The sequence below is a fragment of the Pseudorca crassidens genome, chromosome 14 (genome assembly GCF_039906515.1).
Source record: "Pseudorca crassidens isolate mPseCra1 chromosome 14, mPseCra1.hap1, whole genome shotgun sequence".
NCBI classification, from domain to species: Eukaryota; Metazoa; Chordata; class Mammalia; order Artiodactyla; family Delphinidae; genus Pseudorca; species Pseudorca crassidens.
In genome coordinates, this window is record NC_090309.1 from 89775872 (window position 1) to 89802508 (window position 26637).

A 26637-nucleotide genomic window follows, 5' to 3' on the forward strand; every position below is an offset into this window, starting at 1 on the left:
GTCCCGCCCCCTAGTTGCGTCATCTCCCTGCGCCGCCGCCGGAAGGCCGGCATGTGTGATGAGGGCTTGTGGCCGGGATGAGGCGTGGGTGCCGGTGAACGGCAGTGAGCGATGACCAGGCTTCTGGGCCTGGCGGACAGAGTGGCTTTGGCTGCCTTGCGTTGCGGTGGCCGCAGCTGCCGCGGGCTCGCCATGTTTTATGCCGTGAGGAGGGGCCGCAAGGCCGGGGTCTTCCTGACCTGGTGAGGGAGCCGCGCCTCCCCGGGAGCGGGTTTAGGGCGGCGGTGGGCGGCTCCGCGGCGGGGAGGCGGCTGCCACCCCCGGAGCGCACGGCCCTCGGCCTGGAGTCGGCGCGCGGGGGCCGCGACATGGGGGGCCTCGACTCCGCTTCGTTTTTGCTGGGAGTGTCAGAAACGCCACTTACAGTCTGGGGTGGCCAGAGGCCTCTACTTAATCCTTTTTCCCATCTGTTACGATGAAAGAGTTTCCACAGGGTTACACGTGGTGGAACTCAATGCCTAATCTAATCTTACGGGTGTTTTTAAAAAGGGAAGTTTTTTAAAATTAATTTATTTATTTTGGCTGCTTTGGGCCTTCGTTGCTGCGCGCGGGCTTCTCATTGCGGTGGCTCTTCGTTGCGGAGCATGGGCTCTAGGTGCACGGGCTCAGTAGTTGTGGCTTGCAGGCTCAGTAGTTGTGGCTCGCAGGCTCAGTAGTTGTGGCTCGCAGGCTCAGTAGTTGTGGTGCACATGCTTAGTTGCTCCGCGGCATGTGGGATCTTCTCGGACCAGGGCTTGAACCTGTGTCCCCTGCATTGGCAGGCGGATTCTTAACCACTGCACCACCAGGGACGTCCTAAAAAGAGAAATTCTTGTAAACTAATGTTTGTATCCCTATAACAGCCCTTTGAGGTAGGTGGGATTATTCTCATTTTTGGGTGTAGTTACCGGGGTCAAGAAATTCTTGGGGCCAGTAAGTGACAGATGTAGGACTTGAACCCAGGTGTTACGACTCCATAACCAGGACTCTTCCCACTGTATGATATCAAGGTTTATTATCAGTCTTTGTGTGTGTACGTGAGTGCATAGTGTTTCCCTGTGCAGCTAGGCTACTGAGGAAGAAGCATCTCAGAAGCTGGCCCTTCTGTTGTAATGAAATGATTGAAGACCCCCAAATTCTAGTATGCTTTGAGGAAAGCCCTATGGTGCAGGTGTATTGTCTGGCTGGCACCTATAGCATGACACAGGGTGAAGGGTTGGACGTGCAAGATAAGACTACAAACTGTAAGGTGTGACCCTTTGCCCCCAAGGAGCTGACAGCCCCAGCCCTTGTCACACTGTTCCCAGCCTAAGACAAGGATCCGTGAAAAAATAGGGTGACAGGGAGGGAGGAGCTTAACACTGCACTTTGTTTCAGGGATGAATGCAGAGCCCAGGTGGACCGGTTTCCTGCAGCCAGGTTTAAGAAGTTTGCCACAGAAGAGGAAGCCTGGGCCTTCGTGAGAAGCTCCGCAAACCCTGATGGTTCAGAAGGTAGTCACGACTCACATCATTGTAACATTTTAACCTATTCAAAGCCTTTCATATCCCAAGTGTCACTTGATCTATATAGCTGCTCTCTAAGCAGATAGAGAAGAGTATGATTGTCTCCATTTTTCCATTTTACAGATTAGGAAACAGGCTGAAAGCAGTTTAGCGTAGTGACTCCTGTTGTAAAGTATTGGAGACAAGCCAGGACGCAGATCTCCTGTTCCATTCAGTGTCCTCGCTGTACTTAGTTCCATCTTTTAAAAATACTTATTCTTGTTATTGGATTGAATGGGCTCTAGTTGTAAAATGATGAGTGTAGTTCTTTTCACAGCATGCGCCTGTATGGTGTTTCATTTTTACCTAGGATAGAGTCACACAGTCGGAATTTCCTCCAGTTTCACATGTTACTGGAAGTAGACTTAATTGAAGTTTCGGGCCCAATATAAGGGACATCAGGTAGGCAAGACTGAGGCTGGCTGCCTTAGAGCACAAAGGTTTAAAATGTAGCCTACCTTGAAGAAGTGTTTTTCATTAACTTTACTCACAGACGTTTTTTACTACAGTGGATAAAGACTGAGAGGAGGATTTTTTTTTTTTTTATGCGGTATGTGGGCCTCTCACTGTTGCGGCCTCTCCCGCTGCGGAGCACAGGCTCCGGACGCGCAGGCTCAGCGGCCATGGCTCACAGGCCTAGCCGCTCCGCAGCATGTGGGATCTTCCCGGACCGGGGCACGAACCCGTGTCCCCTGCATTGGCAGGCGGACTCTCAACCACTGCGCCACCAGGGAAGCCCGAGAGGAGGATATTTTAAATCAGCTTCTTTTGAACAGTCTCTCGAGCCCACTGAGATGCTCGAGCATTGAACAGGTGCTCCTCTGGGGTGTCATGACACTTCTGGACAAAGCAGGATTCAGGGAGAGGCAGATCACACTAGGAATCTTCCTTGAAAGGCAAGTTTCCGAGGCAGAGGAGACACTCACTCCCTGTGCGGCTGCTTCACCCTCCGTTTCCCAGCAGCTTTTAAAGGGGGTGTGATGTGACAGTTCCGTTTTCTACCCAGGTGAGAAATCGGCTTGGCATAGAAAGCTAGTGTGCAAGTATGACTCTTGTCTTGGTTGGGTTCTTAATACTTCTTTTCACGGGTTTTTCGTTTTAACCAATTAGTAATTTATTCATATCTCAGTTCTTCCAGTATCAGTATGTTTCTGTTTATTAAGTTCTCCAAGTCTTAAGGCAAGGTAGTTTTTTATATCTGTGAATCTGCTTTACTTAAAACTTTACAGAGACCTCCGGTTAGTGACTTACATAATGTATATAAATGGGGTTAACATCGTGAATGTTTGGGAGCCGTACCAGAGCAAACCTGTTAGCCTCTTTCCCAGTTTTTCTCTTAATATTACATGTATCCTTATTTGGGGATTACTGAGCTATTTGCTAGTTATTGTGGTTTATATAAGTTGATTTTAGGTTAATTTACTTAAAGAAAAACCACAATTTTGTGAAGGAAAAATTATCTGACAACCATAGTATCCTTTTCCTTCAGAGTCATATCTGTTTTTCAACAACTTTCATTTCAATTTAACTTTCTCTGTTATAGTAAATAAAACCGATTATTTATATCAATATTAAAATTCTGCAAAATTGCACTTCAGCCTGTACCTCTGGGGGTACTTCTGCAGAGCACCTGCAGGAGTATTTTCAAGGTCAGTGTGAGGTAACACCGGTACAGCAGAGTGGACATGTCAGCATTGCTCTGGACATGGTGGCGCTCCCCTCGAGCTCTGCCTGGCTAACCTTAGCATTCTTCGGAGAGGTGTGGGCTGAGAAGCTATGCCAGGCTCAGTAGAAGTTCCAGCTTATGCCTGTCTAGTCGGTGCTCGATACGTGCTGGAGCACCATCTCTCCACCCCTGGTTTAGGGCTTTAGAGCAAACAGTGCACTCTGCAGTGTTGAGGCTGTTATTTTGGACATACAATGAGTTGCTCCTTGTGTGTTTCTAGTTCCACTCTATAAAAGGGTAGTGTAGGAAAAGCTGTTTCAGATCACCTAGTGCTGGGCCCCATTTTATAGCAGCTGAGGGGGGTTAAGTCAGTTGACCGAGTTCACAACTGATAAAAGGTAAAGTTCAAATTGAAACTAGTTTTTTGAATCCTGGTCTAATTCATCTTCTGCGTCAGCTGCCATAATTGTATGAAAGAGTGAGTGAGACACAACCTGAGTGGGTGTGAGAATCCCTTGGGGATTACCCTCAGGTACACCCAGCCTGGGCCACTGGAGGGAAGCTCTCCAGCAGTGCTGTCCCTGCAGGGACCCAATCCCGTTACCTTTTGGTTTCTATTTCCCTTTTTTAATAAGTCCCATTATCTGTTCTCACCTTAGATAAGAAATTTGGACCCTTGTTTTCTCTGGGGAAAGAGCCCCTCAGATTTTCAAACTGTCTGTGAGCGCTAAAGGGTTCAGCACCCTTGGTATCTGTTCTGTCTCCATCGAAACCAGGTTTCTTTTTTAACAGCAGCTTTGCTCTGGTCTTCGTATTGCCCTCACTGAGCTTATTATGGAACATTTACTTTCCCAGGATGTCGGTGTCTGAGGTGTTGTGGCCTCTGTCTTAAGTCTTTCCCTCTATAGAGCCACATACAGGGGGTATTTAAGCCTGACTTAGTGAAGTTCTGGATTCTCAGTTATTTCATGTTGTGTCCATTGTTTCTGGCTTTTGAGTAGACTCTACCTTTCAGGGCAGAAAAATAAACATGTACAGGAATCACAAGTGAAGGCAAACAAGCGACTTCATGAGCCCTTGGACGAAGGTGAAGGTGAAACCACAGAGCCGTGTGCAAAGCACATGAAACAGAGCGCAGAGCCGCTGCCTTCAGTGAGCAAAGACACGTTTTCTTATATGGGTATGTCTTTCTTGGATTTTTAAATTTTTAATACAGTAATCGTATAAGTATATTCATGTGTAAAAACTTTTCCCACTTTCTTAATGAGGGAAATTTGAACTGATGTATAACATTCTTTTTTTCCCCCTTTCTTTTTACATATTTATTTATTTGGTTGTGTTGGGTCTTCGTTGCGGCGTGTGGGATCTTTCGTTGTGGCACGTGGGCTTCTCTCTAGTTGTGGCATGCAGGTTTTCCCTTCTCTAGTTGTGGTGTGCAGGCTCCAGAGCGCGTGGGCTCTGTAGTTTGTGGCACGCGGGCTCTCTAGTTGAAGCGCGCGAGCTCAGTAGTTGTGGTGTGGGCTCAGTTGCCCCAAGGCATGTGGGATCCCAGTTCTGCGACCAGGGATCGAACCCGCGTCCCCTGCATTAGAAGGCAGATTCTTTACCGCTGGTCCACGAGGGGAGTCCTAAGGTCACTATTTTATAATTGATCTAATGGTGTAGAATTATTAGAATTTTGGACATTCATAGGAAAATCGTTATATAGGCTATGCATGAAAAACGCTTTGATCTCTGTAAACACCAGTGTTCCCTGTACACACAGTATTTCTGGTCACTAAGAAAATGCAAAAACTTCAGCTCTTCAAATAAGAAAGGCCCTGGACAGAGCTCCTTTATATAATTGGTTGGCACCAGCATCTTAACCTTTTACATGTAATCTTTGCAAAGCTGAAGTGATCCTACCCTATCCTGAGAAACAAGATAATTGTGAATTTCTCCTCTGCCTTTAGCTCCAGGAATCCAGTGTTTATATTAAGTAACTTAATGGTACGTGAGTCTCCTTTTTGTCTTCTACATGTATGAATAGAAGATGAGAATAAATAGCATTTTTTATATAAGTCAGTGTATTTGTAGGTTCTAAGTTTTTCAAGGGAAACCAGTAGAAAATGTTTGGTCAAACTGTATGAAAACTGTATAAATCAATTTTTGCAGTTATGTGAAAAGCAAAACCAAATGTTCTTGATCTGATTATTTACTGATAGTAATTGAAGCAGATGTTGGTGGGGCGACTGGGAGATGAGCCGTTTTCAATGTACTAACAGTTGCCTGAAGCACCAGGGCACCGGACACAGTGCCTGACGGGCACTGGCAGTCACACGGAGTCAGGGACCAGGAAGGGGTCGTGTTGGGCATCACGTTGAGTTGAACAGAGGAGCCCTGCCCAGTGCCCGCATTCTCGGACCCCCAGCCCCACTCCGGTTGGGGATGTGCTCCGCTGACATCTCACCGCCTCCCCGCTTTGCCTCTGCCTGTTCAGTCTGCCCTCCTTTTAACACGTACCTCCCGGAGCACGGCCTCTGTTTGCTCCACAGCCCTGCTCGCTGACACCCGGCAACCCGAGTTCTCGTCCGCCCTGCTGGGCGCTCTGCTGCTCGCCAGCAGCCTGAGGATGGCCTCGTGTCACTCCTTCTCTGCCTTTGCTCTTTACCGCGTTGGTGTGTTGATCAGACTCTCTGTCTTGATGGGAAGAAGCAAAGGCGGGACCACAGTTCACTAGTTGCAAAAGGACCAAGAAAAAAAATTAGGCCAACATTTGTCGGAGGACTTGACCTTCCGGCAGGCAGGTCATCATCAAGGCACTGTTGTCTGCAAGGGCAGCTCCTGGGGGTGAACGTGGCCTCCCCGCACTGCCCCCCACACGCACGTGAAGAGAGGGGCAGTGGCTTTGTTCGCTGGCCTCTGTAACAGGGGAATGTAAACAGCAGCGGGGTCTGGGTTTACAGGGCGATTGCCTTCACCTTTAATTCCCCCCGGCAAGCAGAACCGAAATAGTGGGTTCCAAGCAAAAAGCGCCAAGTGCCCCCATATAAGGCGTTGGTAATGTGTCCTGCGCGGAAAGCTTCCAGAGCATAGGTGCTCTCTCAGTTTAAAACGCTAACTCAATCGTAGTAAGTGTTTAGGTGAATTTCAGCTCTCAGTAACGGCGATCCAGTGGCGCTCACTACGTTTCCCGCTTACAGGGCACTCTGTCATCGTCTACACGGACGGCTGCTGCTCCAGTAATGGGCGGAGGAGGGCTCGAGCAGGAATCGGTGTTTACTGGGGGCCAGGCCATCCTTTGTAAGTAAACCAGAAAAGCTGGCTTTTATTAAGCTTCACAGTTAACCGAATCATATTCCAAAACTTGGGAAAGACTGAGGCAGGATCCGCTTACTGTTTGATTATTTGGTAGCGTTGGCAGGGGTAGTGGAAGAGTCCCACGTCCCTGGGAGGTGGCTTTGGCAAGGATGCGCGAGGGGCAGGTCGCCATACTGGGAACCCTGCGTGCCCCTGCGAGTCTTGAAGATGAGTGAGCTTAGAGGTGACCCGTGTTTTTCAAAAGGCACAAAGTCAAGGTGATACGACGTGAGATCATTCAAATATACCTGCCCCCAAATATGCAAGAACTTGAGTAGTAACTGACAGCCCCAGAATTCAGTGTGAAAGAGGGCTTGGACCCCTGTGAAGTAGCCACTCCCCAGTGTCCAGGCGCCTGAGCAGCCCTGGGCGTGAGCACGGTCAGCAAGGTCAGCTTCTTGAGCCTCCTGGCCTGTAAGTCCTGCCTTCACTTCGATGTCTCACTTAGCCTGGAACCCTCCAGGGGTGGCAAGCTCGGGTGGCATGAGTGTCCGCGGGTTTAGTGCCTGCCCAGGACCACGTGCTAGGGTATTTCAGGTCCAGAAATCAAACCTGGCTTTTGCCTTCTGGTCCAGAGTTCTCCTGCAAGACCACACCATGGCACTTTTCAGTAGACTGTGTGTATTGTTGGTTTGATTTTTGTATGATTTCCTATTTCAAATAAAAAAGTATACAAGCCTGTTTTCAATTAAGAGACTTAAGGAATCACTTTGAGAATTAGCTTATAATTTTATTTTCTTTTGTACTGTTTTGAAACCAGAAATGTAGGAATTAGACTTCCTGGGCGACAAACAAACCAAAGAGCAGAGATTCATGTAAGTTATCAGAGGTATTTTTCCACTAAAAATGTAAATTTATCATTCTTTACCATTGACTAGAACGGTATCAATGTACTTTCTACCCTCTGTGTGTATAAGATACTCAGAGTCCAGAAGAAACTTAGTTTGGGGCTAGTAACAGTTCTGAAGAGCAGGAGTTTTCTAGAAAAATTATAAAACTTGTTTCAAATAGGTGTCTAAACAGGAGAATTGTAGGTGTAGCATTATTTCACATAGACAATATTATTATGGTTAGCACAGGAAAAGGAATTTAGATTTTAAATTTTTTGGTAATTTTGAACATCAGTGTCGAAAGTTGAACAATTTCTGCAGCATGACAACTGATTTGTATCTTCAAGGCAGCCTGCAAAGCCATCGAACAGGCAAAGGCTCAGAACATCAATAAGTTGGTTCTCTACACAGACAGCATGTTTACTATCAATGGTAAGCGTTTACGTTTGACTTCTTTTAGGGTTTCTCGAGTACATATGAAGGGAAATAGGTCTTTCCTTCCCCTGGAAGAGGTGCGGCATCAGGGCAGGACTGAGACGGTGAAGGGGCTGCGTTGGGTGTGGCTGGTGCCAGGGAAGCCCGTGCTGCTCCGGTATGTGCCGCGGAGGCATGCTTTGCCAGGCGCCGAGGGCGTGGCCGTGAGGTAGAAGATGTGTGTTCCCTCTGGGGGTACGCTGTGTAGGGCCCGTGGGGTGGGCGCCTGGGGGGCTCTGATGAGGCTGGAGGGGGCAGTGCCTCAGCCCGACGGCCTCAGGGCAGACACGCGTGAGAGTAAAGGGACGGGGCGAGCCAGAGCATGGCCCCAGTAAGGAAAGGAAAAGTCCAGAAAGCCCCTCAGGTACACATGGAGCAATGGTCAGAGGGGAGTCTAGGGAGGAAAGAATACCAGAACGTTCGAGAATACTGATCTGTGAGTGTTCCTTGTAGGCATCACTAATTGGGTGCACAGCTGGAAGAAGAGTGGATGGAGGACCAGCACAGGGAAGGAGGTGATCAACAAAGAGGACTTCATGGTGCTGGACAGGCTTGTCCAAGGCATGGACATTCAGTGGGTGAGTGTTGTCTTAGGTGGTCACCGCTTGTGGCCGTTATGACCAAATGAAATAAACTAGCTAGACAGTTTAATGGTTTCTGTGAGTGATTTGATGACTTCAGTTAAAATAGCAGGGTCCATGGAGTTGCTGTCGTAGCGTGTGTTAGAGCACAGTGGAGTCTTTTGACCATCATCTGAGTAATGCTGCTCTAACAGGCGGGTCCTCCGTGCGGAGCTCTGGGTCCCAGCACTGAGACTGAGGGGCTCCGGGCTCTCCGCGTCGTCCTCACCCAGCCGCCATACCTCGCACTGTTAGAGTGACCTGTGATCGTCAGCCTCCTGGTTTCTTTGGAAGCAGCTATAATGTCAGTTCAGGCTAATTTATGATGTATCCTCTTAAAAATATAGTTCTGTGATTAGACCTTAGTAACATGATTTTTTTCCCCAAAATGGACGTATTTTTCTTACACTAGGTCACTTTTATTAAAATTACCTTTTCAAACAATACAGAGCAAGTTAAACGGCAACCATTTTCTTAACCCTACCATCCTCTCCCAGCCCAGGACCCCTGATGACCGTTTGGCAACCTGACATTTAAACATGCCTTTCAGGGAATTCCCTGGTTGTTCAGAGGTTAGGACTCCTCCCTTTCACTGCCAAGGGCATGAGTTCGATCCCTGGTCGGGGAACTAAGATCCCACAGGCCATGCTGTGTAACAAAAAAAAGCAAACAAACAAACAAAAAACCAAAACTTGCCTTTCAGCAACGTAAGTGCAAACAGTGGTGAAATCACATGAGCGCATCCCTTTGTAACAGCACTGAGGGAGAATCAGGTGTGTGTGTATGTCGTATACAGATCCTTCCCCACATCTCTGTCCAGAAAGCTTGCCAGGTCCCACCGTTACGTGGGAAAAAGGCAATACAACAGTAAAATCCAATCTGTGGAGAAACAAAACGGGGTTTCTGTCGGTGTACCCAGCGCACAAGTGCGTCGTGCTGAGGAGCTGTGAAGGGAGCCTTCACACTCGTCTTCTCTGAACGGTTGACGTGTTTTACAGTGAGGATGTAGTCATGTGTTGCTTGTGTAAAAAATTAGTAAAAATAAAAGGAAACGTTTTATTTAACAGATGCATGTTCCTGGCCATTCGGGATTTATAGGCAACGAAGAAGCTGACAGATTAGCAAGACAAGGCGCGAAGCAACCTGAAGACTGACCAGGTCCTTTAATCCTTGGAACAACCTGAGCCAGTGGCTGTTTGTCACCTTTACTTACTGGTGTGAAAAATAAAACTATAGGCTGGACCACTGCAGTCGATGGGCAGACACAGCTTTCAGACTAAATCGGAAAAGCAGGGTAGTGGTCCGTGGCATGTGCCTTAAAGGTGGTTAGATGTGTCATAAACTGAACATCCTTTGAGATTTATTTGAGGTTTTGTTAGAAGTATGCTTTATTGGGCTTGATACTGTTCTCATTAGTTTTATTGCAGTCTAGACAAAAGTGTTAGGGCTTTGATTTAATAAGGATGAGTAAAACATTGGTTTAAAAATGCAGGCAAGAAGCCTAGAAGTATTCTAAGAGTTCATTTGCCCTACAGTTGGCAACACTGAGTCATGATTTTTAGGTGGGCTTGTGCCTACGGGCGGATTGGAGGAAGGCACGGCTCCCTTGCTGGGAACAGTCTTGCCAGGGCCCACGCCTTGGCAGAGGGAAGGTGGGCTGGTCTTACCTGGCGGGGCACTGTGATAGGGCCGCCTGCACACAGGCAGCCCTGGCTGCCCGACCGTTAGGTAGCAACAGTCATAACTTCTAAAGACCAAGATTGTAAATAAATGTTTTAAAATTGGCGGGGTGGGGGTGGCTATTTTTGTTAAAAGCACTATGCAAGTTAAAAAAAAAAAAAGTTTGACGTGATTATTTTTACCTTTTATTACCTTTTTGTCATAAAAACATGCAGAAAACGATACAAATGTATAGCTTATTGAATTATTATTGTTATTATAAGGTGAGTACCTTTGTAACTACCACCCAGGTCAAGAAGTAGAACTTTGCCAGATGCCCAGAAGGCTCTTCACGTGCTCCTCCAGTCACAGCCCCTCCCTCCCTCCAGAACTAATCCCGACTTCCTTGCTTTTCTTTGTGGCAGTTTTTTTTTTTTTTTTTTGCGGTACGTGGGTCTCTCACTGTTGTGGCCTCTCCCATTGCGGAGCACAGGCTCAGCGGCCATGGCTCACGGGGCCAGCAGCTCCGCGGCATGTGGGATCCTCCCGGACTGGGGCACGAACCCGCGTCCCCTGCATCAGCAGGCAGACTCAACCACTGCGCCACCAGGGAAGCCCTGTGGCAGTTTTTAGTCTAGTCTACTCTTTTTTTTAACTTGGTATTTTTTTTTTAACTTGATATTTCTTTTTTTTTTTTTTTTTTGTGGTACGCGGGCCTCTGACTGCTGTGGCCTCTCCCGTGGCGGAGCACAGGCTCTGGACGCGCAGGCTCAGTGGCCGTGGCTCACGGGCCCAGCCTCTCTGCGGCATGTGGGATCTTCCTGGAGCAGGGCACGAACCCGTGTCCCCTGCATCGGCAGGCGGACTCTCAATCACTGCGCCACCAGGGAAGCCCTTAACTTGATATTTCTTAAGTTTCTTTAATTTACAGCTTCCGCCTCAATCTCTGTTCTCCTTACAGTTTATCTGTTGAAGAGCCTGAGCCATTTGTCCCGTCGTTTCCCACTGTCAGTTTTGTCGCTCTCACGGTCTCGAGGTGCTGTCCAGCGTTTTACTCTCTCCTCGGGATTTCCTGCAAATTGGCGGCTGGATCAGAGGCTTGATCACGGTCAGGCTCCACCCCTTGGGCACATGTGTTACGTGCTTTCATCAGAAGGCAGAGCGGTTTTCATCCTTTTGTTGTTGGCAGCTGCCAGTGCTCAGGGCCTAGAATACTGATACACTGTCATTTTGCTTACGTTTATTGGCTGGAACAGTTTTAGAAGATACTTCCCCTCACCTGATGCTGGCGCCCAGTGTAGAATTCACGTACAAAAGGCGGGATAAATGCTAAGATTGGCTCCCGGTCATCCTAAATAGGTAGCCCAATTAGGGGGTTTTATTTATATATTTTTATAACATGTAAACCTACGTATATGTCATGAACTCATGTACTTAAGCCTGTTAGATGGGTTTCAGTCCATCGCAATTTTCCTCTTTATTGAACCCAAATTGCAGCGGCTTTGGCCCATAGGAGCAAGCCTCTTCAAGTTGGGTCTTGATTTCTTTTGATATTCATATATGTACACATGCATGCACAGACACACACTGACCACACACAGACACACTCACGCACAGACTGCACACGGTCATAGAGAGCTTTCTTGCAGTCTGATGTGTCAGGGTGTTCTAGACCCATCTTGTACTTTCCTGCTCTAGACCTGGAATTGGCTTTTTCTCTAAGGATCTGTAGTTTCTTTTAATGGGAAAAAGAGGTATTTCAGATCCTTGGTGCTCATTGCTACAGGGTTGGTTGTTGTTTCTAGGGCTAAAAAATACACACATGTGCGCACCCACATTTAAAGAGAAAGTGTTTTCTGAGCTCATGTTGACAGTCGTAAAACAAACTCAGGATTCCAGGACATTCAGCCTCTTCCATGTTACAGCTGTGTCTCCTACACTGAGATCCCGGCTCTCAGGCTGTGGGACTACGGAGCAGAATATTCCTAATTACACACCTGCTTGTTCTACTTTAACATGTACTACGTGGATGCTAACCCTAACATACCATTAATTACAATGAAAACAGCACTGGAGCCGCACCGTCAACTGTTACTTAGGAAAATCTCTCCCCGCTGCCCTCATTTAGTCTTATTTCCATGTACTTAATGCTCATAACCAGTGTTTAGGTCAGTGTCAGCTTGGGAACCATACTCCCTGGGCTTCTGTATGTTGAATTCAGCTTGTGTCCTTTATACTTGAAGTTTTGTAGAATACGAAATCCTTGCCTACGTTTTCTTTCCTTGAGTGTCTTAAATATTCTGTTTTCTTCCAGCATAAAGTGATGCATGAAGAGCCTGATGAATCTTATTTTCTTTCCACGTCACGTACTCTTTGTGCTTAGATGTCCAAAGGGCTTTTTCCTCTTTCTCAAGTCAGCAGTTTTATTAGAATGTATCATGTGTTGGTGGCCCTGGGTCAGTGTTTGCAGGTATGTGGTGTGCTTTTTCTGTGTGTATTTTCAAATCTACTGTTTCAAGAAAGTTTCCTTGAATTGTGGCCTAGTGCTTTGTTTTATTTTTTGCTTTGGTTTTCTTTTTGGGGGGATCCCTGTTATCTGTTGAAATCTGATTTACCCATCTTCAGTATTTGCCAGTTTATCTTGAATCTTTTATCTGTCTTAGATTGCTTCCACGTCTTGGCTGCTGTAAATAATGCTGCTATGAACATAGGGGTGCACATATCTCTAGAGGTCTGTTTTCAAAGAGGGCAGTTAAACGGAAGGGGTGTGCTGAGCTATGGATTCCCCCTGGCAGAATCCCTGGGTCCAGGAGGGTCCTTGCTCAGCTGAGGCTTTTGAATCCCACCCTCTGTCCTCTCAGCCCACGTCCTCTATAGCCAAACATGGACCTTCTCCAACACCACGGTGTCCTCTGTACCGGGGGTCTATATGATGAACAGGGTGCCCCATTCAGGTATGCGACATGCTTCAACCTAACACTTTAGAACCCGGGGGCCAAGTGAATGTTAGTGTCCCCAGATTCCTGTGTTGAAGACCTGACCCCCAGTATGGCCCTACTTTGAGATGGGGATGTTTGTCTCTTTCTGTTATGAGTGCTTGTCTTATGTTTTGTTCTTGTGTGTTTATTAAAGTCTGATGGGCAAGTCCTGTATTGAGATTATTGGGCAGCAAGAGGATGAAATGTAAAAAGAAGTTGGATTCAAAACAAGAAAGGATAGAAAGGTTGTCTGGTTCTTCTCCCCATTATACCCCAGAGAAGCTGCACCCTTTATGGTGTTTTTTAAAAGGCTCTGGAAATCTTGGATCATTCAGTTACAGCCCCTTGGCCACCACGTTATCGTGACACAATGTGACGGGTCTTTTCATAAGGCCATGTAGCTTCGCCCTCCAAAGGACCTGTGTTCAGGGCTCGTTGTCAGTAGCAGTGAATCTGCTGGGCCTCCCCCAGGACTTCTCTGTGAACAAAGTCACGAATTAGCTTGAGTTTGGGAGCACAATCCTTTCCCTCTTCCTGCTAACCCCCCTTGGCATTCACCCCCGAACCCACACAGACACACGCAAGACAAAGGGTGAGGGCAAGAGGACATTTCTTCTACAAAGACAGAGAGACCGCCAGCTATGATGCATCCCATCCTAAGGTTTGACCAAGATGCAGGGTGAGGCTGGACATCTTTTTATAAATTTATCAGCCGTTTGCATACATGATTTCCCATCTAAAGAAGGTGATATCACTTTATTCAGGCCTCCTACAGGGTACTTCAGAAGAAGCAGATGCAGAGCATGGTAACTCTAGCTAACAATACCATATGGTATACTTGGATTTGCTAAGACAGTAAATCTCTCATACACACACATTTAAAAAGGTACCTGAGGTGATGGGTGTGTTGATTAACTTGATTGTGGTAATCATTTTACATATGTGTATACATATATCAGATCATCACATTGGCCCCAAAATAGAACCCCATGAATATAGTCAAGTGAGCTTTGACAAAGGAGCAAAGGAAATACAATGGGAGCAAAGATAGTGTCTTCAACAAATGGTGTTGGAACCATTGGACGTCCACACGCAGAAAAGTGGATCTACGCTTCTCACAAAAATTAACTCAACATTTTTCACACTCCCTAAATGTAAACTATGCAGAACTATGAAACTCCTAGAAGATAACATAGGAGGAAACCTAGATGACCTTAGGTATGGTGATGACTTTTTAGATAAAAAATCAAAGCACGAGACTCCCCTGGTGGTACAGTGGTTAAGAATCCGCCTGCCAGGGCTTCCCTGGTGGCGCAGTGGTTGGGGGTCCACCTGCCGATGCAGGGTACACGGGTTCGTGCCCCTGTCTGGGAGGATCCCATATGCCGCAGACCGGCTGGGCCCGTGGGCCATGGCTGCTGAACCTGCGCGTCCGGAGCCTGTGCTCCGCAACGGGAGAGGCCACAGCAGTGAGAGGCCCGCATACCGCAAAAAAAAAAAAAAAAAGGATCCACCTGCCAATGCAGGGGACATGGGTTCAAGCCCTGGGCCGGGAAGATCCCACATGCCGCAGAGCAACTAAGCCTGTGCGCCACAACTACTGAGCCTTTGCTCTAGAGCCCGTGAGCCACAACTACTGAAGCCCGTGTGCATAGAGTCTGTGGTCTGCAACGAGAGAAGCCACTGCAATGAGGAGCTGGTGCACCGCAACAAAAAGTAGTCCCCCCCCCCAATAAAAAGTAGTCCCTGCTCGCCACAACTAGAGAAAGCCCACACACAGGATGAAGCCCCAATGCAGCCAAAAATCAATCAATAAATTTATTTTTTAAAAAAATCAAGGCACGATCCATGAAAGAGATAATTGATAAACAGGCTTCACTAAGATTTAAAAGTTCTCTGCAGAAGACAAGGTCAAGAGAATGGGAAGATAAGCCACAGACTGGAAGAAAATATTTGCAAAATACACATCCAATAAAGGACTGTTAACCAAAATAGAGAAAGAACTCTTAAAATTCCACAGTAAGAAAACATACAACCCAACTGAAAAATGAGCCAAAGACTTCACAGACACCTCACTAAAGGAGATACATAGATGGCAACTGAGGACATGAAAAGATGCTCCACATCATATGTCATGAGGGAAATTAAAACAACAGTGAGAGGCCACCACACAGCTGTTAGAGTGGCTGGAATCCAGACACCAATAGCACCAAACGCTGCTGAGGTTGTGGAGCAACAGGAACTCTCATCCATTGTTAATGGGGATGCAAAATGGTGCAGCCAATTTGGGAGGAAGATTCTTACAAAACTAAACATACTCAGCATATGATCCAGCAATTGTGCTCCTTGGTATTTACCCAAAGGAGTTGGAAACTTCTGTCCATACAAAACCTGCACATGGATGTTTATGGTAGGTTTATTCATAATTGCCAAAACGGAAGCAACCAAGATGTCCTTTCATACGTGAATGAATAAACAAACTGGTCCATCCAGGCAATGGGATATTATGTAGAGCTAAAAAGAAATGACCTATCGAGCCATGAAAAGCCATGGACGAGCCTTAAATGCGTGTGACTAAGTGAAAGAAGCCAGTCAGAAAAGGCTAAAGACTGTGTGATTCCAACTATGACATTCTGGAAAAGGCAAAACTATGGAGACAGTAAAAAGATCAGTGGTTATGGGGGTGGGGTTGGGGGATCGTGGAATAGGCAGAGCCCAGAGGGTTTTTAGGGCCGTGGAAATACTCTCTATAAAACCATAATGATGATACATGTCGTTATCCTTTTGTCTAAACCAACAGATGGTACAGCACCAAAGTGAAGCCTAGGAGAACTGTGGGCTGCGGGCGATGGTGCTGGGTCAGTGCAGGTGCATCGACTGTAAAAAACGTCCCGCTCTGGGAGGGGGTATGGATAGTGGGCCGGTCTGTGGGGGGGAGGGGCATGAGAATTCTCTGTACCTTCCTCTTTACTGCCAACCCACAGCTGCTCTAAAAGCAGGCTTGTACACTTTAAATGTATACAATTTTATTTGTCCATTATACCTGTGGAGGGGGAGCTGCAAGAAATGCAAACAATGTGTTAGATGAATAAAGAAAAACGGAAAAGAAACAGTATTCCCACAGCATCTTCAAAATCGCTAGTAAGTTTTCCAGGTTAATCTTTTCAATGCAGTTATTAAGACATTATCATTTACGTATAGAAAAGCCACTGTCTTTTGAAACATTAGTAATTCCAGCTTACTAGGCTCTTACTATGTTTAAAACTGCTCCCATTAACTTCCTCGAGTTGTCCAGGTGTACAGTCCCGTCATCTAACAATCATCTCGTTTCTTCTTTCCTGTACGTTATGTCACTTATTACAGTCTCCTGTCTGATTGCCTCTCCTGGCACTCCCTGACTGTTTCCCGTTCAGGTGAGAAGCGGTGGGGAAGGAGGGCATCGGAGCAAACGTGTTCAGTTACGTGTGCTTTCAACCTTGTCAAGTGTGTGATGGTGTCTCACGCTTATCTTTGGCGTATCCCACCATCCAAAAGCACACTGTCGAGTTTATTTCCTGTAGTCGATTTTACAAAGGATAGTCCCACGGACGCCATGGCCCCCAGCCTGTGTCCCCTGCCCCGCCTCCACCTCTGCCTTTCACGCCCCCTTGGTGCCCAGGTTCTGCACACGGCCAGCCCCCCGCCTCTGCTCCCTGCCTTTTCAGATGCTGCCGCGGTTCCTGCTTTCTCCTTTCTCACTGTTTCTCATCGAGAGGACTCCTTTACCTCAGCCACCCGGCCCGGAGGTGTGCACCACGGTGGCCCTGGCTGAATGGCTGTGCTTCCCAGTCTGTGGTTCGGAGGGAAACACAGCCAGAATCCAGCCTGGGGAAGCTCGCGTTCAGCGTCAGACCGCGCCTTCCAGTGACTCGCCCCCTTGCGAAGTGGGTGTTGGGGTGGCTGCTGCCATAAGAAGCCAGTACTTGGCAGGACCGACCGAAGGCCACGCGTCCACCCTGGGAAGGGTCCGCCGGGCCCACGTCCCGGTCGTCCACAGGTGTGTTTGCTAAGGAGTGGAACAAATTTCTTTTGATATATGTGGATTCTCTTTTCTAATGACTAAGTTGCTGGGCATAAATATTAGTTGTTTAGACCTAACTATTCATCCAGGAACTGTCAGGCATTTGTTTTGGCCTGGCGGGGGGGCATGAAAACATTTACTGAGACATTAAGGTTGCAGTGAATGGAGAGAGTTCCAGAAGCTGTGGACTCCCCTGTTAGTTTTCTTACTGTTCTATATAAACCATTTCCTGCTTGTCTGTCTTTCCAGTTGGAATGTGAGTTTCCTGTTGGGGGGAGATTTTACAATTTTGTGTCTGTAACAAGGGCCTCCGTCGCACCTTTGTTCCCTCTGGGGTTTAGACGTGTCCTGTCACATCCCAGTGCCACGTGGGCCCTGCCAGTGTCGCCAGGTTGAGGGTCATGGAGACTGAGAGACCCCAGGGAGGGCGATCCCAGCACCGCAGTTCAGCAGCTTGAAGATGCTCGTTATTTGAGGTTTCAACATCTCTGAATTTGGGGTGTCTTATGGTCAGGGATGTGTCTCTCTTTATCCGTCTCTTCACTCCTTAGGGGCCGTGAAATAACTGCACTATTATGGTTGGGGGGGTCTTAGATGTGTTGGAATAGGTGACTCAGTCCACAGGCAGTGTCTCGGGTTTGGGTGCTGGGGTCCTCCCGCAGCCCACCCTGCCCTGAGTGTGGTCCTAGGAGCTTCAAGTAGAAAACAGACCCAGCCGCCGTGCATCTCCTGGAGGGGTCCAGGTTCTGAGAGCTCCCGGGTGCAGAGGCCATGTGGTCTGAGTCTGGAAAGTGGGCTAGGGCCAGGGGACAGGACACGCGGGAAGAACCGCCCCCACTTGGGGAGAAGACAAGACGGGGGCCGCAGCGGCTCGGTCAGGGGCAAACAGCACTTCTCAGACAAACGTCAAGTAATCAGGGCCCGGCTGGAGGATATGGAGCTGCACGGGTGCCGCCATGGGCTGAACTGTGCCCCCAAAATTGTATGTCAGAGCGCTGGTCCCAGCACAGAATGTGGCTGCATTTGGAGACTGAGACTTCAGTGAGGTGGTTGCATTATAACGAGGCTGTTTGGGTGGCCCTCGTTGCACAGGGCTCGAGATGCACTTGCAGCGGGAGGGCCGCATGAGGACACAGCCAGCAGGCGGCCGTCTGCAGGGCAAGGCGAGAGGCCTCCCAGAAACCAGCCCTGCCGGCATCCTGATCTTGGAGCCCCAGCCTCCACGACTAAGGGCAGGGAAGCCTCTCTGCTTAAGGCCCGGGGGCTGTGGTGTTCTGCTGTGGCAGCCCGAGCAGACGGGTGCAGATACATACATGAACGTTTGGAGGATTCCATTCCAAAATAGAAACGGCGACCGCAGGTGGTGGGGTCATGATGACTGCAGATTTTTGACTGAGTTATTGTTGCTAAGTTTCTCAACTAACTTGTGTTACGTGTTTAATACAAACACATACAAATTGAACATAAACACTGAGGAAGAATCACCTCACACCTGTCAGAATGGCTGTCATAAAAAAGAACAAAAATGGGGACTTCCCTGGCGGTCCAGTGGTTAGGACTCCAAGCGTCTACCTCAGGGGACACAGGTTTGATCCCGGGTCGGGGAACTAAGATCCTGCATGCCGCGCAGCCCAGGCCGAAAACAAACAAAACCCCACAAATAAAAAATGTTCTCAGGGCTTCCCTGGTGGCACAGTGGTTAAGAATCTGCCTGCCAATGCAGGGGACATGGGTTCGAGCCCTGGTCCAGGAAGATCCCACATGCCGCAGAGCAACTGAGCCCGTGCGCCACGACTACTATGCCTGTGCTCTAGAGCCTGTGAGGCACAACTACTGAGCCCATGAGCCATGACTACTGAGCCTGTGAGCCACAACTACTGAGCCTGTGAGCCACAACTACTGAAGCCCGTGCGCCACAACTACTGAAGCCCGTGCGCCTAGAGCCCGTGCTCCGCAACAGGAGAAGCCACCGCAATGAGAAGCCCGCGCACCGCAACGAAGAGTAGCCCCCGCTGCCCATGCACAGCAACGAAGACCCAACGCAACCAAAAATAAAAAATAATAATAAATTTATTTTTTAAAAATGTTGGCGAGAGGGCTTCCCTGGTGGCGCAGTGGTTGAGAGTCCGCCTGCCAATGCAGGGGACACGGGTTCGTGCCCCGGTCCGGGAAGACCCACATGCCGTGGAGCGGCTAGGCCTGTGAGCCATGGCTGCTGAGCCTGCATGTCCGGAGCCTGTGCTCCGCGACGGGAGAGGCCACAGCAGTGAGAGGCCCGTGTACCGCAAAAAAAAAAAAAAAAAAATGTTGGCGAGGGTGTGGAGGAAAGGGAGCCCTCCTGCACTGCTGGTGGGAGTGTAAATTGATGCAGCCACTGTGGAGAACAGTATGGAGGTTTCTCAAAACACTAAAAACAGAGCTCCCATATGTAGAGCTAGAATTCCGGGCTTTGTGCCCCGGCCTCTAGTTTGCCAGCTCTTAGTTGGGAACTTGTGCTGGGCCTGGGCGGGGCTTTGGGTGGAGCTGGGAGGGACCCCAGAGCCAGCAGTGAACAAAACCTGGGCGGAGCCTAGAGGAAGCCGGGCCCCAGCAGAAGGCGGCGTCTACCCGTCCCCCACCACAGCAGGGAGCCGCCCCGGGCTCAGGACGCGGCCCGCTTCCCGCCTGCGCTCACCCTGTTGGCTCCGGCGCCTGTGAGACACAGCTGCCCGATGGGCACGGGGTTTCCAGCCTGGACCCTCCCCAAGCCCGGGCCGACTCTCCTCGGCATCTGCCCTCAGACCCCTGGCCGACCTGTCAGACGTGCGCACAGCCAGGCAGTCGGCTTTGCCTGCACCCAGCCCGCCGCGCCCAAGCCTTCCCCATCTCAACGCAGCGCATCCCCTCCCTCCGGGCGGGCGCTCAGGCCGAAACCCTGGGAACTGCCCTGACGCCCACGCCTGGTCCGTTCCCCGTCGCATCCTGTTGGCCTTCATGTAAGACGGATGCAGAGTCGGGCCAGCGCCCCTCAACCACAGCAGGCCCACCAGCCCGGGACCCAGCTCGGGTCCTGGCTCCCCGCAGGCTATGCTCAAACCCCCTCGCACGCGGGGGCCGCGATCCCCTCCCTCCTCCCCGCCCTTCCCCTCCTACCTCCGCCCCGCCCTCCCCTCCTCCCAGTCCCCTCCCCTCCTCCCAGTCCCCTCCCCTCCTCCCAGTCCCCTCCCCCTCCTCCACGCCCCCTCCACTCCCTCCTCCCCGCCCTCTCCTCCGCCGCTCCCGCACCGCAGCCCCTCCGGGCGCCGGGACCCCGCCCTCAGGCCCTGCCCTTGCTGTTCTTCAGCTGCGCACTTTGGCTCCACCAGCCCGCGGACCTGCTCCGTTGCCTCCTCCCCAGACCTACTCAAAGGTCATTTAACCTGGAGCCTTCCTGGCCACGCCTCAGACGAGTGCAATTCTGTTTCCCTGTCCCCAGTGCCAACTCCCTGCCTCCCTCTCTGTCACTGTCACACACACGTGTGCGCATACACACATGCACGGGGCTGGCACTTTTCTTCCTCTTCACCTGTGTCATGTTCTTGCCACCATCTGACCCACAGGCCGTTGCTTTTCGCTTGTCCCCCTTATTCGAACTTACACTCTGTGAAGCCAGGGAGTTTTTTTTCCTGTTTGCTTACTGTTGCATCCCAGGGCCTAGGACAGCGCCTGGCACAGAGCACGTACCCGGTAAATATTTGTTGAATGAATTGCAAAACAGAGCCTTATCTGAAGGGTCTGAGCAGAGCAGGAAACCCGGGAGCAGGGACTTCCCTGGTGGTGCAGAATCCGCCTGCCAATGCAGGGGACACGGGTTCGAGCCCTGGTCCGGGAGGATCCCACAGGCCGCGGAGCAGCTAAGCCCGTGCGCCACAGCTACTGAGCCTGCGCTCTAGAGCCCGCGAGCCACGGCTACTGAGCCCAAGTGCTGCAACTACTGAAGCCCACGTGCCTAGAGCCCGTGCTCCGCAACAAGAGAAGCCCACGCACCGCAACGAAGAGTAGCCCTCGCTCGCTGCAACTAGAGAAAGCCCGCACGCAGCAGCAAACGCAGCAGCAAACACCCAACGCAGCCAAAAATTAAAAAAATAAATAAATTATTTTTTTAAAAAAAAGAAAACCAGGGGCAGGCTCTCGGCCGGAAGTAGGAGATTCGGAACTGGATGGAGCAGGCAGACTGAGAATGGGGGAAGGGGTGGGGCGGGGCTCGGCCGGCTCTGAGAGGACACCAGCGCCCCGCTGACTCCTTCAGGGACAGCTGGACCCAGCCCAGCGTTTAGGGGATCAGCTGTTTATGGGCCCAGATGTGCTGAGTCACTGCATACTTGACCGGTGGGAATCTGTCACTTCGGCAAAAGTTTTACTTTTCATCAGAGTGAGATTTGCTTTCTGAAAAATTATCCTTATAGTTCAGATTTCAGTATCTATTATTTATACAGTCTTGTGGTTTTTATTACTAAGAAGATTTAGTCCTAATACTTTACTCAGTTGGCCTTCTCGTGTTTCTGCTTCCTGCCCCCAACATGGGCGGGGTTAAAATCAAAAACAAACGGAGACCAGCCCTGAAATTTCCCTGAGCAGACAAAACCACTTTGGCCACACAAACAAAGCTTCATTTAGCTTATTTTGCAAGACCACCTTGACCTGGGTCATTTCTTGCTTAGGACTCTGCAAATCACGGGCAAAACTCAAATGGTTTCCCCCAAATTGGTTATGAGGTAACCACTGACCAATTCCCTACCTTTTAAAAATTTTCTAGTATTGTAGCCAATCACTGTGAAGAGTCAGCAGTCACGGCCTCCTTGCTACACCTGCTGCTTTATAACCGTACACCCCAGCTTCCTTCTGTGTTTCTTTGTTTGTTTGTTTTTAAATTTTTATTGGCGTATAGTTGATTTATAATGTTGTGTTAGTTTCAGGTGTACAGCAAAGGGAATCAGTTATACATATAACCACTCTTTTTTAGGTTCTTTTCCCATATGTGTCATTACAGAGTATTGAGTAGAGTTCCCTGTGCTATACAGTAGGTCTTATTCATCTGTTTTATATATAGTAGTGTGTATATGTCAACCCCAATCTCCCAATTTACCCCTCTCCACCTTTTGTGTTTTGGTTGGAGTCCTCCTGGTTTTCAAGCTCTTTTTGGTGTGTGCACAATAAATTCTTACTAATTACCACTCTGGTGCTGCATTGGCTCCACTTCTGATATTTCTGAACGTTTGACAGTGTTTACCAGAGACTGTTCTGTGGGACACATTTAGCATTAGTGGTTGCCACTCTAGAATGGGGACAAGTTTTGTCACCATTAGACAATTTCTCCATGACAAACATCACCAGTTTTCAGAAGAGAGATAACATCAGCAGTTTCCTCAGTGTTTGACCTCAAAACCCTTTTTTTGAGTCAGTTTCCTCAACATATGTGACTTGGAACACATTTGGGGAAAGGCTTTATTGGAACAAGGGTTTGGGGGACACTAGGATCCCAAAGATGACAAGTGAAGATGGGAGAGGTGACCTCACACTGGAATAAACATTCGGTTTTATTTTCATCCTGGAGGCACGAAGGTTTGGGATGATTCACTGACATGCTGTAAATATGCCTGCATTTCCCCCCCAGGAAAAGGAGGCTAAGGTTGTGTGGATGTCTTCGACCTCATTTCAGAGATGCATTAAGATCAAGAGAAACGTTTTCCTTTTAATTAGTTTGAACAAAATTTTGCTGACTGGGGCCTCTAGGCAGCTGGTCCTGAACATTCCTTCTTTGTTAAGAAATCCAGACTCGTGCTCCCTTTTTCAGCTGAAAAAATTTACATGCACAGATGGCTTGTTTCTCAGTTCAAAATCCCAGAACTTTTTGTAAAAATTAGTATCAGAATTTTTCAAATATACACACAAAAAAGAACAGTTTCATAGGCATCCAATTCTCAGTCACCCAGCTCCATTCTATTAAAGTTCTTGTCCTTTTATGTGCGGAGTTAGTGAACTTGCCAGGTCTTCTTGACTTGTGGGATCTGGGGCCGTCCCACTGGTTTCATTCCGTAGGTCTTACTGCTAACTCTACATTTATTGATGGATGGACCCTTGTGTTTCACAAAAAACTTTTATTTCTAGCTCTCTCTTTTAAAACGCTCCTGAAACAGTGCTTTTCGCCCAGGTGGTCTTTTGTAGCTTCTAGCTATTGCCATGTCCTCCATTATTTATTACGCCCAATCTCCCTGAACATTTTCTATATGTTCCGGAAAGCCTTCCAGCTTCTTCCATTTAAAGACATTCGCTCAAGTTTGGCCCTAATGGGAGAGGAGTTTAGACACAGCCTCCCGCCGTGGAATTGGGTTTGCTCTGGCATCGCCTGGACTGGGGTTAGCCTGAGGGCCCGGGAGGGACGGGTGTTGAGCTGAAGACACAGAAGGATGAGAAGCCGAGAGCCGTTTTGCTCACCTCTTTTATTCTCTTTATTAGAAACTCTCCAAAAGTAGGAGGATTTGGCAGTTTGCATTTGTCGTGAGCATCCGTTGTGCTGTCTGCCCAGCTGTTCCTTCTTTCCTGGGGCCACGCTGTCTCCCTGTCCATCCTGAGGCCGTGATGGGGCTGCCAGGCTCGGGGCTTCCCTGACGGCTGCCCACATGGCCACAACCGGGCCTCGGACTCCCACAGAGACCCACGGCGTGGACACGTGGCTCTTGCTTGGCCACCTGGAAACTTCCATGAGACTGGATGTCCAGACACTACATCAAGAGCTCCTTTTCCCTGAATTACAAGCAGTTTCAGAGCTACTGGTGGCTGTTTCCTGACATGTACAAAAAGCTCATCCCGGTGGATGAGAATTAAGCCAAAGCACAGAGAAAAGCTAGTTGGGATGTGGAGAGAGAGACAGACAGACGGACACAGGCAGAGACAGACAGAGCTATTAAGTTCCTCCGAGCCCCAAATCCACTTGCGCTCAAGGCAAGGGATGCTCTAACCTTTCTCAGTAACGTGAGCCAGGACCTCTGTTTTGTTTTGTCTGCTTAAGCAGCTTGTTGGATTTCAGTCACCTGCACCCTAAACAACAGAGCTGAGGGCTGCATTTTTTTTCTTTTAATCAGTGAAGTATAGTTGATTTACAGTGTTAGTTTCAGGTGTACAACATAGTGACTCAGCATTTTCGCAGATTATACTCCATTGTACGTTATTACAAGACAATGGGTGTAATTCCTTGTTGCTTCTCTATTTTACACGTAGTGGTTTGGGTCTGTTCCAGAGAGCTGCGTTCTTAAAGGGCAGGTGAGCGGACGAGAGCAGCTTGGTGAGGATGCCAGGACAGTACCCGCTTCTCCCGGGGCTGCGCGCTGCAGGAACGGGGTGAAGCCGGGTGGGTCACGTTGTTGCTGCCTGAGGGTGGCTTGGGCCGCAGCACAAAACTACTAGCATTGATCATGTCCCTCACAAGACAAAGCAAAACAAAGCCCCGTTTCTCTTAAGACTGTCCTGATGAAGTAGTAAAAATTATTAATTTTATTAATCTTGACCCCCCCCCCCCCAGTAGACATCTTTGTAATACCTCTGGGGCAAAGCAGGAAGCATACAGAAAGCATCTCTACTGTTTGCCAAAGTTCCCTGGTTGTTTTGAGGGAAAAAGCTCCTGTATGATTGAGCTGCAAGCTGAGCTTGCCACCAAATAACTATGGTTATTCCAACCAGGGTGTTTGGCAGACATTTTCCCCAAAATGAACTGAGCCTTATATATATATATATATATATATATATATATATATATATATATATATATATATATATATATATATATATATTTTTTGGCTGCATTGGGTCTTTGTTGCTGCGTGCGGACTTTCTCTAGTTACGGCGAGCGGGGGGGCTACTCTTCGTTGCGGTGCGCGGGCTTCTCACCGCGGTGGCTTCTCTTGTTGCGGAGCACGGGCTTTAGTAGTTGTGGTGTGTGGGCTCAGTAGTCGTGGTACACGGGCTTAGTTGCTCCGCGGCATGTGGGATCTTCCCAGACCAGGGATCCAGCTCGTGTCCCTTGCATAGGCAGGCAGATTCTTAACCACTGCACCACCACGGAAGTCCCGAGCCTGTCTTTTAAGAAAACAACCGACAGGACTTCCCTGGCGGTCCAGTGGTTAAGACTATGTGCTTCCAATGCAGGGGGCGTGGGTTTGATCCCTGGTCGGGGAACTAAAATCCCACAAGCTGCACCATGAGGCCAAAAAAATTTTAAAAAAAAGGATATTTACGCTGAAAAATGGAAGTACGCAGGAGAAAAGTGCTTGGAGAAAGGAAGAGCAAAGAAGGAAGGTGGGACAACTGCATGTCAAAGCCCTGGCAGCGAGGAGGGGCGGGAGATGCAGGTGGAGGCCCGGGCAGGCGGAGGGCAGAGAACAAGAGGGAGAGGTGGTCAGGCGCCAGCCACACGGGCCGTGGAGCCAGGGCAGAGTTAGCAAGGAGGGTTAAAGTCGAGCAGTGACATGATCTGGTTTGTGGTTTTTTTTTTTTTTTTTAGTTAGTTTTTATTTATTTTTCCTTCTTTTTCACTCTTTGAAGGAAATCAGTTCGTGAAGCATGCTCACAGGGACTGGGGAATTATGCTCGTTCGCCTTTTTTTTTTTTTTTTTTGCGGTACGCGGCCTCTCACTGTTGTGGCCTCTCCCGTTGCGGAGCACAAGCTCAGCGGCCATGGCTCACGGGGCCAGCAGCTCCGCGGCATGTAGGATCTTCCCGGAACGGGGCACGAACCCGTGTCCCCTGCGTCGGCAGGCGGACTCCCAACCACTGCGCCACCAGGGAAGCCCCTGGTTTGTGTTTTTAAGTATACGCTCTGCATAGGACGGACTGCAGTGGGGCAGAGATGGAAGCAGGCGGTCGATTCCAGTTGTCAGCAGCTCCATCAGGCAAGACGACAGGCAGGAGGAGGAGGACGCAGGGATGTGAGGGGATTTGTGGTGTGTTTGGAAGCTCAAATCCACAGGATTCGCTGTAGATAGGACTGGATGTTGAGGGTGAGGGAGAGGAAATAGGAAAACCCCGAGGCTTTTGGATCAAGGCACTGGGTGGTTGGAGCTGCTGTTTACGGAGTTGGCAAAGGATAGAGAGAGGCATGTTTGGATGTGCGGGACTCGAGTTCGGTTTGGCCACGTTAGTTTTGCGGTACTTATTAGCCCTGGGACACTCCACAATGTTGTGGGCATGCGGAGAGGAGCCACAACTGGGGGGGCGGGGTAAGGAGCGGGCTGAAGGAACAGGGAGTGGCGGCTGTAATGAACTGGCTGATGAGAACAGAGGCTGTGGTTGGATCTGGGAACCTGAGGGAGTGGTGAGAAGGGTGAGGAGGGAAGGGGAGAGCAGTGAGGGGCAGAAAAAAAGTGGGCAGTGATGTCTCACGTGGAACCCTGAAGGATGAGCAGTAATTGTCAAGT

At 49.0% G+C, this 26637-nt stretch overlaps 1 protein-coding gene across 10 annotated transcripts; it reads left to right on the forward strand.

Moving 5' to 3' along the window:
* Positions 1–14: 14 nt before the first annotated feature.
* Positions 15–19293, forward strand: RNASEH1 (ribonuclease H1). Of its 10 annotated transcripts, XR_010934193.1 has the most exons (11): positions 17–242; positions 1417–1532; positions 4265–4429; positions 6432–6531; positions 7349–7403; positions 7766–7850; positions 8346–8470; positions 9580–9670; positions 16513–16562; positions 16854–17185; positions 17551–19293. XR_010934193.1 is itself a non-coding variant. In XM_067703786.1 (9 exons), exons 1-8 carry the CDS (start codon positions 112–114, stop codon positions 9664–9666), a joined length of 864 nt encoding a protein of 287 aa, XP_067559887.1. In that variant the 5' UTR covers positions 17–111; the 3' UTR covers positions 9667–9670; positions 11133–13315. The 10 variants fall into 10 exon arrangements, 3 of the variants coding, with proteins under 3 accessions (XP_067559889.1, XP_067559887.1, XP_067559888.1); XR_010934192.1 differs by having other exon boundaries at positions 16513–17185; XR_010934194.1 differs by having other exon boundaries at positions 16513–17185; positions 18933–19293.
* Positions 19294–26637: the final 7344 nt, after the last annotated feature.

Coding starts and splice junctions, on each gene's coding strand:
- RNASEH1 (XM_067703786.1), top strand. CDS start 112: ATGACCAGGCTTCTGGGCCTGGCGGACAGAGTGGCTTTGGCTGCCTTG. Junction 4,430..6,431: donor AGACACGTTTTCTTATATGG/GTATGTCTTTCT, acceptor TCCCGCTTACAG/GGCACTCTGTCATCGTCTAC. Junction 7,851..8,345: donor CAGCATGTTTACTATCAATG/GTAAGCGTTTAC, acceptor TGTTCCTTGTAG/GCATCACTAATTGGGTGCAC.